This window comes from Peromyscus californicus, unplaced genomic scaffold (assembly GCF_007827085.1).
Source record: "Peromyscus californicus insignis strain IS unplaced genomic scaffold, ASM782708v3 Scaffold_4__1_contigs__length_199733344, whole genome shotgun sequence".
NCBI classification, from domain to species: Eukaryota; Metazoa; Chordata; class Mammalia; order Rodentia; family Cricetidae; genus Peromyscus; species Peromyscus californicus.
In genome coordinates, this window is record NW_026294562.1 from 76,630,648 (window position 1) to 76,644,367 (window position 13,720).

The 13,720-nt window shown below is 52.6% G+C and overlaps 1 protein-coding gene across 1 annotated transcript; it reads right to left on the reverse strand.

Annotated features, from left to right (window-relative positions):
* Nucleotides 1-11: 11 nt before the first annotated feature.
* Mapk3 (mitogen-activated protein kinase 3) lies at nucleotides 12-6,654 on the reverse strand. Its single transcript, XM_052762538.1, has 9 exons — nucleotides 6,466-6,654; nucleotides 5,353-5,535; nucleotides 2,602-2,791; nucleotides 2,323-2,439; nucleotides 1,981-2,095; nucleotides 1,505-1,636; nucleotides 1,255-1,364; nucleotides 1,022-1,176; nucleotides 12-606 (listed from the first exon to the last, which is right to left on the reverse strand). Exons 1-8 carry the CDS (start codon nucleotides 6,636-6,638, stop codon nucleotides 1,054-1,056), a joined length of 1,143 nt encoding a protein of 380 aa, XP_052618498.1. The 5' UTR covers nucleotides 6,639-6,654; the 3' UTR covers nucleotides 12-606; nucleotides 1,022-1,053.
* Nucleotides 6,655-13,720: the final 7,066 nt, after the last annotated feature.

Here is a 13,720-nt window from a genome sequence, read left to right on the forward strand (position 1 = left end):
CAGAGGCAGGGTTATCCATATACACATCTCTATATTTATATATTAGATACAGGCACAGGGAGGTGGGGAGGGGCGCCAGCTTTCTATGGGCCCCACCTCCACTTCCAATAACCCACACACAGAAGCAGCAAGGGTGTTACATGTGGCAGCTTTGAGAGGGAGAGGGTTTGGCCTGGCCTGGCTCCTCAGGGAAACTAGCCCTTGAGACTTAGGAATGTTCCTTCGGGGAAAATAGGGTGGGGTTCCAACCAGATGAGTAGGCAGAGCTTAGCCTGAGTCCCTACTCAGTGCCCTCCACTCCTCCGTAGCATAGGTCCTAGGGCAGCATAGCCCTTCCATTCCAGAATGGTCTGCCAGAGCCAGGGCTAGCAGGGGGAGATAAAGGCAGAGCAGCAGAGATCAGCTCTGGGGCCACCTCACCACTCAGGCCCCGGGGAGGTGGGGCAGGGGGTTGGGGTGAGAGGAGCCTGCCTGAAGCAGGAGACCCCAGCAAAGTGAAAGAAGGTGGTGAGGCCCACCCTTGGTCCAGCCTGGGCTGCCGGGGTCCGGGTTGAGCAAAGTTCGTTTTCTAACAATCTGCAGAGAAGGAGCAGGTAGGAGCAGGACCTGAAGGAAGAAAGAGAGAACTGTCAGCTGGGAAGATCCCACAGAGCCCTGACACCAGTGCCTTTGGTCTGCCTGTGGGTCTTGGCTTCCTTCTCTGCAGCCAATAACAGCAGCCACCACCACACGCTACTGGGATGGCAGGCTCCTCTCCAAGTCGGCAGGGTATCCTCTGCCCCTAAGGCCTGGGGTGGCTCCTCACAGGGGGAGGATCCCTCACCTTTGTGGGTCTCCAGTGGAGGCTGGTGGCAGGAGATGGGCGGGGCTAGAGGATAAGTGATCTACGAAGGACCGGATGGGCCACACATGACTAGCAGGCCCTGGCCCTTCTGTTGCTACATGTGTGGATAATGAGGTACCCGGGCTGGGCAGCCTCTGACCAGGGTGTGGCTGCGCAAGGGCAATGTGAGCCACTCACCAGGTCCCAGGGGACAGGGATGCCTGTTCTTGTTAGGGGGCCTCTGGTGCCCCTGGCTGGAAGCGGGCTGTCTCTTGGAAGATCAGTTCCTTCAGCCGCTCCTTAGGGAGATCATCCAGCTCCATGTCAAAGGTGAAGGGTTCCTCAGCCACTGGCTAGGGGGCAAAGACAGTAAGGCACAGGCCAGGCGCTGGGGGTACCGATCCCCCTCCTGGCACTGGTGGCCAGCCCACCTCATCTGTCGGGTCATAGTACTGTTCCAGGTACGGGTGAGCCAGCGCTTCCTCCACCGTGATGCGCTTGTTGGGGTTGAAGGTTAACATCCGGTCCAGCAGGTCAAGTGCTAAGGCAAGACGGGCAGCGGTCAAGAGAAGGCTGAAGGACTCCCATAGGTATCACCCGTCCAGTGCCCAGGGGCCCATTTACTGAGGCCGGCACTCGGGTCACACACCCTTCTTCGCCCCCAGTCCTTGTCTCACTCACCTTTGGAGTCGGATTTGGGGAAAAGCTTGGCCCACGCCACCTTAGTTTTGGAGGGCAGAGACTGCAGATAGTTTCGGGCCTTCATGTTGATGATACAGTTAAGGTCCTCCTGGGATGGGGAGCCCAAGATACCTGTGGACGAGCCAGTCATCTTGTTGAGATGCCAAGTTTTCTTTCTGGGAACAGGTTAGGAAGCAAGAACGGAACCCAGGCCTAGCCACCTGCAGCCACCTCCTCATCTACCCACTGGGGCAGTGATAGGAGCAAAGAGCTGAGGACCAGGGAGTCCTGGGTTCAAATCCTGACTGCAGTCTTCCTTAGGTGTAGGGTTTAGTCTTGCTTTTGAAAGAACACCTTACAGAAATGCCATGAGATGCTGGGAAGGCTCCACATGTGGTACCCCAATTCTCACCCTCCAGAAATGTCACCTCTGATAAGCTAACTCTCATCCCTTTGAGCCAGTCAGGCCCTCTCACCTAGAATGTGGTTGAGCTGGTCCAGGTAGTGCTTGCCAGGGAAGATGGGCCGGTTGGAGAGCATCTCAGCCAGAATGCAGCCCACAGACCAGATGTCGATGGATTTGGTGTAGCCCTGGGGAGGAGAATGTGCTGAACTCCCTGATCAGCCTTATCAGTGCCCTTCCTGGTATTTGGGCCAAGCATCACATCCAACTTAGATCCAACACCAAGCAAAGGGCAGAGAACAGAGGCTAGGGAAACTGATCTCTATATCTTGCCACAGCCCAAGGGCCAGAGGGATTATGCCAAGGCCTAGAGATAGCTCTAGGACTTCCTTGCAGAAGTGGGCCGCTTGCGTACCTTGGAGTTAAGCATGATCTCTGGGGCTCGGTACCAGCGTGTGGCCACATACTCTGTCAGAAAGCCAGTGTGGTCATGCTCAGGGTCAGCAATCCGGGCCAGGCCAAAGTCACATATCTGCAATCAGACCCAGGTCACTGAGTTAGGTGCCTAAGGCCTCCTCAGTCCACGAAGTGCCCCTGCCCTGCCTAAGCTGTTCTTGTTTGCCATGCAACAAGGATGCTTCTCCCAGTCCTGCCCCAGGTCCAGGGAAGGGGCAGCAGGCACGCAGCCTCTGACCTTAAGGTCGCAGGTGGTGTTGATGAGCAGGTTGGAGGGCTTCAGATCCCGGTGGAGCACATTGGCTGAGTGTATGTACTTGAGGCCCCGAAGGATCTGGTAGAGGAAGTAGCAGATGTGGTCGTTGCTCAGCTGCTGACTCTTAAGCAGCTTGTACAGGTCTGTCTCCATGAGGTCCTGAACAATGTAACTGAGGATGATTCCAGAGACCCCCAGGTTTGGGGGAGTAGGAGACACTTTGTTAAGGCAAACAGGTTCTGAGCAGTAGGTCACATATTCCTTTCAGCTAGGGCCCCTTGGCCTCATGAGCTTCACTAAGTCTGGAGCTGATGATGTGCAGGGCACATCTATTCTGGGCCCTCAGTTTCCCTCCTGGGCAAATGAGGGTACTGAGAAATTGTAGTGGGAGAACTCCAGAAGAAGAGCAGTTCTAAATTAACCCACTCATGTCTGACGTCCCCATGCTACCTCAACAGCTCTATGTTCTTAACCTGTTCATGCCTCAGTTTCCTGACCTGACAAGCAGGGGGAGTAACTGTTCTAAAGAGGGTGGCTGTGAGAATAACATGCTCCATGGAGAATGCTCAGCAAACAAGAAAGGCTGTTGTTACTCTATGGGCAGAACCATGTGGCCGTTGAGTGGGTTAAATGAGATAATGCATGAACACCATCTGGCACACAGTAACTGTTTGCTTAAAAATAAATGCCTGCCTTATGGGAATGATTGGAGCCAGAAAAGTGAGGAGACACTCCTAACAGCATGCTCCTCCAGAGTGCTTGACCACACACCAGAAGGTGGAGAATGAAAAGTCCTTTTATACTTGAAGATTAAACATAAATAGCTGGGTGGTGGTGGTGGTATACCACCTGGCAGAGGCAGGTAGATCTCTGTGAGTTCGAGGCCAGCCTGGGCTACAGAGTGAGCTCCAGAACAGCCAGGGCTACATAGAGAAATCCTGTCTTGAAAAACCAAAAAAAAAAAAAAAAAACCAAATAAGCAAATAAAGCCCAAAGCATAACAAATAAACATAAATAAATATCATCTGGCTTGTCTATGGAAGAGGAGCCAGGAGCTCAGTGCCAAACCTCACTCTTGTAACTCAGCACTTGAGAGGCAGGGGCCAGAGTATTGTTCCCTAGACATTTAAGGCCAGTCTGGTCTACAACGTCAGCTGGGCCTGGTGGTACTTGGGAGGCAAAGGCAGTTGGATCTCTTGAGTTCAAGGCTAGCCTGGTCTACATGCTGAGTTTCAGGCTAGCCAGGGCTACACAGTGAGCCCCTTTCTCAAAAGAAGGGAGAAGAAGCACATGTAGACATGCGCACGTGGACCAACCCTGCTGCTATTTTGTTTTTTTTTTTTTTTTTTTTTTTTTTTTTTTTTTTTGTTTTTCGAGACAGGGTTTCTCTGTGTAGCTTTGCGCCTTTCCTGGGACTCACTTGGTAGTCCAGGCTGGCCTCGAACTCACAGAGATCCTCCTGGCTCTGCCTCCCGAGTGCTGGGATTAAAGGCGTGCGCCACCACCGCCCGGCTAAAGATTTATTTATTTATTATGTATACAGCATATATGACTGCAGACCAGAAGAGGGCACCAGATCTCATTACAGATGGTTGTGAGCCACCATGTGGTTGCTGGGAATTGAACTCAGGACCTCTGGAAGAGCAGTCAGTGCTCTTAACCTCTGAGCCATCTCTCCAGCCCCCCTGCTGCTATTTTATAAGTGCGGAAGTCTAGAGATGGGGTGACCTGCTTCAGGTCACACAGCAAACCGGAGTATGGAGATGTCATGTGATTAGAGATGCAGATGCTGTCCAATGAATCCTGGGGTTGGGAGAGGTGGGTAGGGAAGAGGCCATGGGTGTTACTGACTGCTAACAGCAGAGCCAAGCAGGAAGTAGATGTGGACAATGAACTAGATATTTGAACTAGGCAAGCAGTATCGAGCAAGGGCAACAAAGGCTGGACTGCCTTCCCTGGGCAAGGTGCAAGTCCACAGGTACCTAGGGCGGGGCTCTCAGAAAAGTAGGAAGGCTCTAAGAAATACAACTAGGGTCAGAGAGGAAGCAGCAAACAGAAACAGACCCCCAGACCCCTAAGCCTCTCTTGGGCCCTTGGCTAGGCCAGGGACAGGAGGGCAAAGGCTTGGCTCCACCCTGTGACTCTAGAGTCCCCCCAGATGCCCCTCCCTTAACAATACAAGGTGGTTTCAAAGCCTACACACACACACACACACCTTGGAGAAAGCAGCACCCTGTCCCTCAGAAGACACTGCAAAACCCCACACAAGGGTCTCAGTTTCCTGCTCTTTGAAATGGAAGTGGTACAGCTCATCTCCCAGGGACTTTAGAGGGCTGAATTAGAACCATCAAAGCACTAGGCATGCCCAGTACCAGCTTTCTCCCCTGCCTTCCTTCCAGTCTGAGGTCTCCAAAAAAAGAATCGTGAGTCTGTTAAGCAAGAATGGGCTGTGGGCAGAGACTGGGTCATGTCACAGAACTGCAGATGTCAGAAGACAAAGCGCCCATAGAGGTCATTTTGCCCAGCACTTCCCCCACACAGCACCATACTGGGGTACAGCAAAAAGGACTTGTCCAAGGCCACCCCAGCTGGCTGCAACACCGGGATCCATCTAAGGCCCACTCTGTGGACTCTCTGCTAAAAAGTTATCTTGCTGGGTGGTACAAAAGACGAAAACAGAGGGCAAACCCAAGTTCCCTAGCCTCGCTCTGGCTGTGAGAAGGTGAAGGATACACATCCCTCATGGCTTCCAGGGTGGGTGCTCTGAGGATGTCTCGGATGCCTATGACATTCTCATGGCGGAATCGCAGCAAGATCTGGATCTCCCTCAGTGTGCGCTGGCAGTAGGTTTGGTGCTCGAAGGGGCTGATCTTCTTGATGGCCACTCTCGTCTTGCGCACGTGGTCATAAGCAGAGCTGAGAGGGCCAGAGAGATGTGGCCTTACAAAGGGGGAATCCAGGCCTGGTGGCCCCACCCAGGCCTTGGCAGGGACGGGAGAGAGCAGGAGAGGGCTCTGGCCAAGTCGTAAACAATGCTGGCTCCTTCCTGCTGTGAAGGCCTGGAATCTCCAGGGAAAAAGCTGGGGACCAGCCAGCAGCCTTTCAGTGACTTCACAAACAGAGGAAGAGAGTGAACACTCACTGACTTCCTTTCTCCTGGACCCTCTTCCATTCTAGGTGCCCTGACCCTCCTCCCCTTTCCCCAGTAGGGCCTCTCTCAATCCAAGACAGGTCCAGGGGACAGGAGTTGAGCAGAGGATGTAGATGAAGCCAATATAGCCTACAAGATTCAGTAATGGGACAGGAGAAAAGAGATAAGGAGGGACAGGTCTCCCTGTGAGGTACCTGGGTCACAGAGCTGTTCGCACGTGAACAAAGGTCCAGAGCACACAGTGGGGCAGCGAGAACTCACAAACCCGTATCCCACAAAATAAGGCCGACTCCCCGGACCCCTCCTCCTTTTTTTGGGCGCCTGGCCTTGTCAGGGGCAGCGGTGCAAAGGTTTGCCCCACCCTGGGCTTTGCTCTTCTTTCTGAAACTCTCTGACACAGCCTCCCCAGGGGAACCAAGGCTCCCACTACCTGCTGAAGGGTCCTTCACTCCCCCCTCCGCAAGAATACTCCTTCTCCTGGCTCCACCCTGTTTCTCTGGGGTCCCCCAGGTGCCCCTCCCTTAACAATACAAGGTGGCTTCAAAGCTCCAAACGCCCTCCCCGGAGAAAGTAGCGCCCGGTCCGCCAGAAGTCACTGCACGATCCCTCCCGGCGACACTCCCCGAGCCCCCCACGTCCCGGGCAAGCACCTGCTGTCCTCACTCTGCAACCCCCTCCCCGGGACGCCCCCTCACCTGACCATGCCGTACGCGCCTTCGCCGATGTACTGCAACTGCGTGTAGCGTGGGCCCACGTCGAATGGCTGTCCCTTCACCACCTCCACCTCCCCCGGGACCCCCGGGCCGACCCCAGCGGCTCCCCGGGGCTCCCCGCCCCCGCCCCCCGGAGCCGCCGCCGCCGCCGCCATCTCCACTCCTCCCGCCTCCCCCCGCGGCCCCGCCCGCGGCCCCGCCCCTCCCGCCCGCCCTGTCACCCGCGGGGCCGCGCGCCAGGCTCCGCCCCCGCCCCCGCGCGCCCCGCCCCCGCGCTTGCCCGGCGAGCCTGCGCGGGCCCGCGGAGTCACGTGGTCTACTAGGCGCGCTCCCGGCTTTCCCGCCTAGGTACGCAGGGCCTTCCCTTCCTTGGCTGCTGGGGTACTCTGGTCTGCCAGAAGAGTTGTGCGGCCCCGAGGGGCCAGTGACCCTCAGGGATGCTAAGGGAACCCACCCTGTTTCAGTTACCTCTGGAGACCTGCCTCTTACCTTCTTCTGTTTTAGAGACTGAAGTACTGCAGGCGGGCCCCCAAATCCCTATGTGCTGGAAGTTGTCCTTGAACTCATTCTCTTGCCTTTACCGCTCTAGTGCAGGGACTACAGGCTTGAACCAGCATATCTCCATCTTCCTTTTCTTTTTCTTAAAAAACAGGGTCTGTCTGCATAGCCCAGGCTGTCTTAGAACTCACTATGTAGACCAGGCTGGCCTCGGCCTAAGGAACATACAGAGATCTACCTCCCCAGCGCTGGGATTAAAGATGTGCATCACCCCAGCACTCGGGAGGCAGAGGCAGGCGGATCTCTGTGAGTTCGAGGCCAGCCTGGACTACCAAGTTAGTTCCAGGAAAGGCGCAAAGCTACACAGAGAAACCCTGTCTCGAAAAACCAAAAAAAAAAAAAAAAAAAAAAAAAGATGTGCATCACCATGCCTGGCTTCCATACCTTTTGTTTGTTTTTTGTTTTTGGAGACAGGGTTTCTATGTGTAGCTTTGGCTGTCCTGGAACCCACTCTGTAGACCAGGCTGGCACCTCCAACTCACAGAGATCCACCTGCCTCTGCCACCTGAGTGCTGGGATTAAAGGCATGTGCCACCGTGCCTGACGATACTTTCTTATTCATTTATTTATTTTGTGTTTTGGGGGCATGAGCATGCCACAGAGCCCTTGTGGAGGTCAGAGGACATCTGACTCTTTCCACCATGTGGGTCCCGGTATCCAACTCAGATGTCAAGCTTGGTAGGAAGTGCCCACATCCGCTGGGCTGCCTGTGTTGTGGAGGGAGCATATCTTCTTCATTTTATAATGAGGAAACAACCTGAAAGGGGGTAGGTGGAGGCACAGTCCAGACTCCAGTGTGATGGGGCAGGCCTGAGTCTGGGGTCAGGTGTGCTCTGAGGCCCGGTTGTTATACATGTCCTCTGCCTTATTTGCCCAGAGGACAGGCAAACCCAGCCCACCTCACATGAGAAGTAGGGAAAGGGTTGGAGTTGTGAAAAAGGGTGACTAAATCAATTAAAATGTACAATTAGCTTCTCTCTGTCACACACACACACACACACACACACACACACACACACACACACACACATCAAACAGCAAAACAAGACCCTGGATTTGGGCTGGTAAGATGTGTAGGTGTGTGCACATGAGTGCAGGTGTCCACGGAGACTGGAGAAGTCAGAACCCCTGGAGCTGGAGTTACAGGCAGTGTGAGCCTCCCGACCTCGGTGCTGGGAATCAAGCCTGGGTCCTCTGGAAGAGTAGTGCGTGCTCTTCACTGCTAACCCATCTCTCCAGCACGAAAATGTAACTTTTAGGTTTGGATTTGAGAATCCAGAGAGATGGCCCAGAGGTTAAAAGTAATATTGCTTCTGCTGAGGAACCGGGTTCAGTTTGAAGCATCATGGCAGTTCATAGCTGTCTAGTTCCAGGGGATCCCACACCCTCTTCTGACCTGCATGTAACATCATATCCTGCTATGTCCAAAATTCTGAGTTTGGACCTGGGGGGTCTGGTGGGATCTCTATGCTCAGCAAGGCTAGGGTGGTGATGGGTCACCAGATTAGGAAAGTTACAGCACCCAGAACCAGGCACCTTGGTAAGCAGCGGCACCCACAGGATTTGGACCCGCCCTGGCCAAATTGCTCCTCAGGGAGCAATCAATGGACCATTGGCTCTACAACCCTGTGGGCCCTCCTCCAGCCTGCATTCAGGTCAGCTGTTAGCTGTTGCTGGTCCTCACCTCTCTAAACTGTCATGAAGTTAACAATAAAGTATCACTGAGGTGCCCCCCCCCCCCCCCCCCCCCGCTCCAACTCCCAGCAAGGCCTGGCAGGGTTGAAGAATTGAGCTATTTTTCCCTTTTCCCTCTTCAGTCTTTAGTAACTCAGTGTGCTGGCTAGTTTATGTCAACGTGACACAAGCTAGAGTCATCTGTAAGGCATTTTCTTAATTAGTGATTAAAGGGGGAGGGCCCAGCCCATGGTGGGTCCAGTCATCCCTGGGCTGTGGTCCTGGGTTCTATAAGAAAGCAGGTTGAACAAGCCATGAGGAGCAAGCCAGTGTGGCACTCCTCTGCATCAGCTTCTACCTCCAGGTTCCTGTCCTGTTTGACTTCCTGTCCTGACTTCCTTCAGTGATGGCCCACAATGTGGAAGTGTAGGCCAAAGAAACCCTTTTCTCCCTCCCCAACTTGCTTTTGGTCATGGTGTTTCATCATGGCAGTAGTAACCCTACTACTCAGCAAACATGCCCCAGAAGTCATCTGAGCTCCAAGTTTTCCCACCCCGTCCCTGCCCCCGACCTGTTCGATCTGTTCGGTTGATGTTTTACCTGGGAAGTGGTCCTAGGCTCACAGCTTCAGCGATGCTTTGGGGCTGGTCACAGGGGTTAGTTTCCTGTCCCCCCTACCCCCCATCTATTCGCTGCCCCGGAAGCTCTCACCCTCTGCCTTCCACTTGGGTTCAGCTAAAGAATTGCTGAGTGCCGTGACACACGCCTGTAATGCCCACACTCTGGAGGCTGAGGCAAGAGGATGGAGAGTTTGAGCCTGGGCTGCAGAGTGAGACACTGTCTCGAAGAATGCAGTTTCTCAGTTACACTAGGTACATTTCAAGTGCTCGGTAGTCAGTGTGGTGAGTAGCTCTCATATGAACTTCACGGACACAGAGAAGACCTTCGTCACAGAGTCACCGCTACCAGTTCACATTGGACAACATGGTTCAAGAACCTTCTGAGGCTAGGCCTTTTACAATGACTTTTAAAAATTTTTATTTTTATTTACTTATTTTTTGTGTGTGTGTGCTGGGTAGTGGTGGCTCACTTGTTTAATCCCAGCACTCATGAGGCAGAGGCAGTTCGAGGCCACCCGGGTCTACAGAGAGAGTTCCAGGACAGCTAGGGTTACACAGAGAAACCTTGTCTTGAAAAACAAACAAAAATTAAAAAATATATATTTTTAAGGGATATAGGTGGAAGCTTGGCTTGTCTGGCAGCTGCAGAGAGAGAAAGGATCCAAGGAAGGCCCAGGATCATCCTAAGGAGGCAGGCCAGACAGATGAAGGCCTTAGCCTGAGGCCCTTGGGATGCTCCTCGGGAAGCAGTGGAAGCTCCGGAGGGACTTTTGCCAGATCACATGGCCACTGCAGGAGAACACAGTGACTCAGAAAGCAGCATCGTGGGGTTCCACTTAGGATCGGTTTCCTGAGCAGAGTCAGTTTCTCTTGCCAGGGAAAGGTTGGAGAGATGGGCGTGGTGAACGGCCACCCTCAGGCCTCTGGGTAAGGGGGTGCCACTGCGCCCTCCCCCTAGTGGCTGAGGCTGGAATTTCCTTTAAGGATTGGATTACTTTACAGAACAATATTTAAATGAAGTAAACCATCAGGGAGACAAACACTCTTTAATCCCAGCACTTGGGAGGCCGAGGCAGGAGGATCTCTGTGAGTTCCAGGACAGCCTGGTCTACAAAGAGAGTTCCAGGACAGCCAGGACTACATAGACCCTGGATCAAACAAACAAACAAAGGCAGACTGAACATCCACTCTCCACCAGTCACCTTCCTACATATCACCCCTACAATCCTCACATCAGCCGAATGAAGGCGACAACACTGCCGTGTAGCTGGGGAAAAGCAGCCGCTGCACTACGGAGAACGGGAGGACTTGGGAATTGTGTCCTCCAGCAGCTTGTGGGGAAGAGTGGTGGTCTGAAAGAGAAGGGTACCCACAGACTCATATTTTAATAATTGGTCCCCAGCTGGTAGAACTGTTGGAGAGGATTAGGAGGCGTGTCCATGTTGAAGGAGGTGTGTCACTGGGGGTGGGCTCTGAGGTTTCAAAAGACTCACTGTATTCTGGGTCTGTCTTTCTCGATCCCTCCCTCTCTTTCCCCTCCCTCTCTCTCCCCCTGTCTCCCTCTCTCCTTGCCTCCCTCTCTCCCTGCCTCCCTCTCCCTCTGCCTCTCTCCCTCCCTCCCTCCCTCCCTCCCTCCCTCCCTCCCTCCCTCCCTCCCTCCCTCCTTGCCTCCTGGTTGTGTCTCAAGCAGTGAGCTCTCACCTGCTGCTCCAGAGCCATGCCTGCCTGTTTGCTGCTGTGCTCCCTGCCATTATGGCCCTGAACTCTAACCCTCTGAAACCGTGAGCCCCAAATGAAGGACTTGCTTTTATAAGTTGCCTTGGTCACTGAGTTCTATAACAGCAATAGTAAAGTAACTAAGACAGAGTGTTTTGTCTCTATGTATGTACATGTTCCATACATAGGTGCCCAAGGTCAGAAGAAGGCACTGGCACACCCATAACCGGAGTTATCAGCAGCTGTGAACAGCTATGTGGTGCTGGGAACAAACCCCAGGTCCTCTGCAAGAGCAGCACGTGCTGAGTCATTGAGCCATCTCTCCAGCACCACCACTGTTTATTTTTATTTTTTATATCTCGCGCTGTTTTCACAGAGATCCGCCTGCCTCTGCCTATATATACCGCCCGGCTATTTTTATTTTTTATATTATTTATATATATATATATATGTATATTGTGTATCTGTGTGAGTGAATGTCACATGTGTGCAGGTACCTGAGGAGGCCAGCAGAGGGCGAGGGATCCCCTGAAGCTGGAGTCACAGGAAGTTGCGAGCCTCCTGACAGGGGTGCTGGGAATCAAATTCAGGTCCTCTTATTTTATTTTGAATTGTGTATAATATGTATCTTTGTGGGTATGTGCAGTGCCATGGAGGCCAGAGGTATTGGCTTCACCTGGAGCTAGAGCTACAGGCAGATGTGTGCCCCAACCCCCACCCCCCACCCCCGCCTGCCCTAATCAAACTCAGGTCCTCTGCAAGAGCAGCACATGTTCTTAACCACTGAGCCACCTCTCCAGCCTGATTACAAGCGCTGCATTGCACCTTATGACTAACTGTTGCCTAGGAACCTCGACTGCATGGTTGTTAAAATGCGTCATGGAAGGTAAGACAGAGCTCTGTGTGTAGAAGTGCAGGCCAGACACCTGAGCTTGATCCTAGAACCCATGTGGAGAGAGAACTGATGCCTCAAAGTTGTCCTCTGACTCCACGAATGTGCAGGGGCACAGCCTGCATACCCCTGTGTGTGCGCACGCATGCACGCACATGTACACACACATACACACACACACACACACACACACACACACACACACACACACACACACACCCCAAATGAATAACAAACAAAACTAGGACTGGGGATGTAGCTCAGTGGTAGAGAACTCATCTAGTATATGGGGGGCCTATGAACTGAAAGAAAGTATAAAAATACGGGTTTGTTTTATTGTTATTATTTAATTATTTATTTTTATTTTATATGTCTAGGTGTTTTCCCTGCGTGTGTATCTGTGTGAAGGTGTCAGAACTCTGGGAGCTGGAGTTACAGATGGTTGTGAGCTGCCATGTGGGTGCTGGGAATTGAACCTGGGTCCCCTGGAAGAACAGTCAGTGCTCTTAACCGCTGGGCCATCTCTCCAGCCCACATTTTATTATTGGTAAAGTTTAGTTTTGTTTTTAGGCTTGTTACTCTTTGACAGTTCAGTGCATGTATATAGTGTATTTGCACCATTTTTACCCCAGTTAACCCCCCTGAATGCCAGCTGCTTTCCCCAGGTCCCTTCTGTTTACATGCCTTCAGTTTACTTGTTTTGTTGCCCACTGAGTTTAATTAAAGTGACTTGCAGGGGCATGGGGGAGGGGTGTTTTATCTCCCAGTGACTATATCGCCAAAGAAAATGACCCCCACTACTGTGGGTGTTTGGTTTTCTGAGAAAAGGCCTTCAATAGCCCAGGCTGGCCTCAAACTCACACGTAGCCAAGGATGACCCACCTGCCTCCACCTCCTAAATTCTGGGATTATGAGGCATGTGCCATCATACCTAGCTAAAAACCCATTTTTCAGATGTTGGGTGTAGCGGGGGCATCCTTCCCCTGTATGGCTGGCGTTTTATTCACTTCCACAGATGCTTGTTTCCAAGCCCCACCTGAGCTCCTTTCATGCCTTGCGTGTGCTGCTCCCTTTCAGGAAGCTCATCACGGTCTGTCATAGGCTCGTAGGTGGGGCAATGCACCGTAATGATTACATATGTGGGAGCTGGAAGATCCCTTTGCTCTTTTGGGATGTTTCTGAGAAAGGGTCTTGAGCTTATTATGTAACTGACGGTGACCTTCAGCTCCTGAATCTCTTACAAAACCTCTTCTCTTTCTGCATCTTCCAGTTCACTTCCTGCCAGCTGCAGAAGCAGTCAGCTGCCATTACAGCACGCATCAACTTCCAAGCCTGGTGGTGCACACTCATAGACTTGGTCCTTGGGGGGCCTAAGGCAAGAGGATGCAGTATCTGGGGCCATCCTGGGTTACATAGTAAGTTTCAGGCCAACCTGAGCTTTAAAACAAGATTCTGTCTCAAGAAAACACACACACACACACACACACACACACACACACACACACACACACACACACAATCATACATTTACTGAGTGTCTTAATCACTGTTTTGTTATCGTGAAGAGACACTATGACCAGCATAACCCTTGTAAAAGAAAGCATTTAACTGGGGGCTTGATTACAGTTTCAGGGGGTTTCTCCATTATCGTCATGGCAGGGAGCATGACAGCAGGCAGGCATGCGGTGCTGGAGAAGTGGCTGAGAGCTACATCCTGATCTGCAGGTAGAGGCCTGGTATTGGCTTTTGAGACCTCAAAGCCCACCCTCAGTGGCAC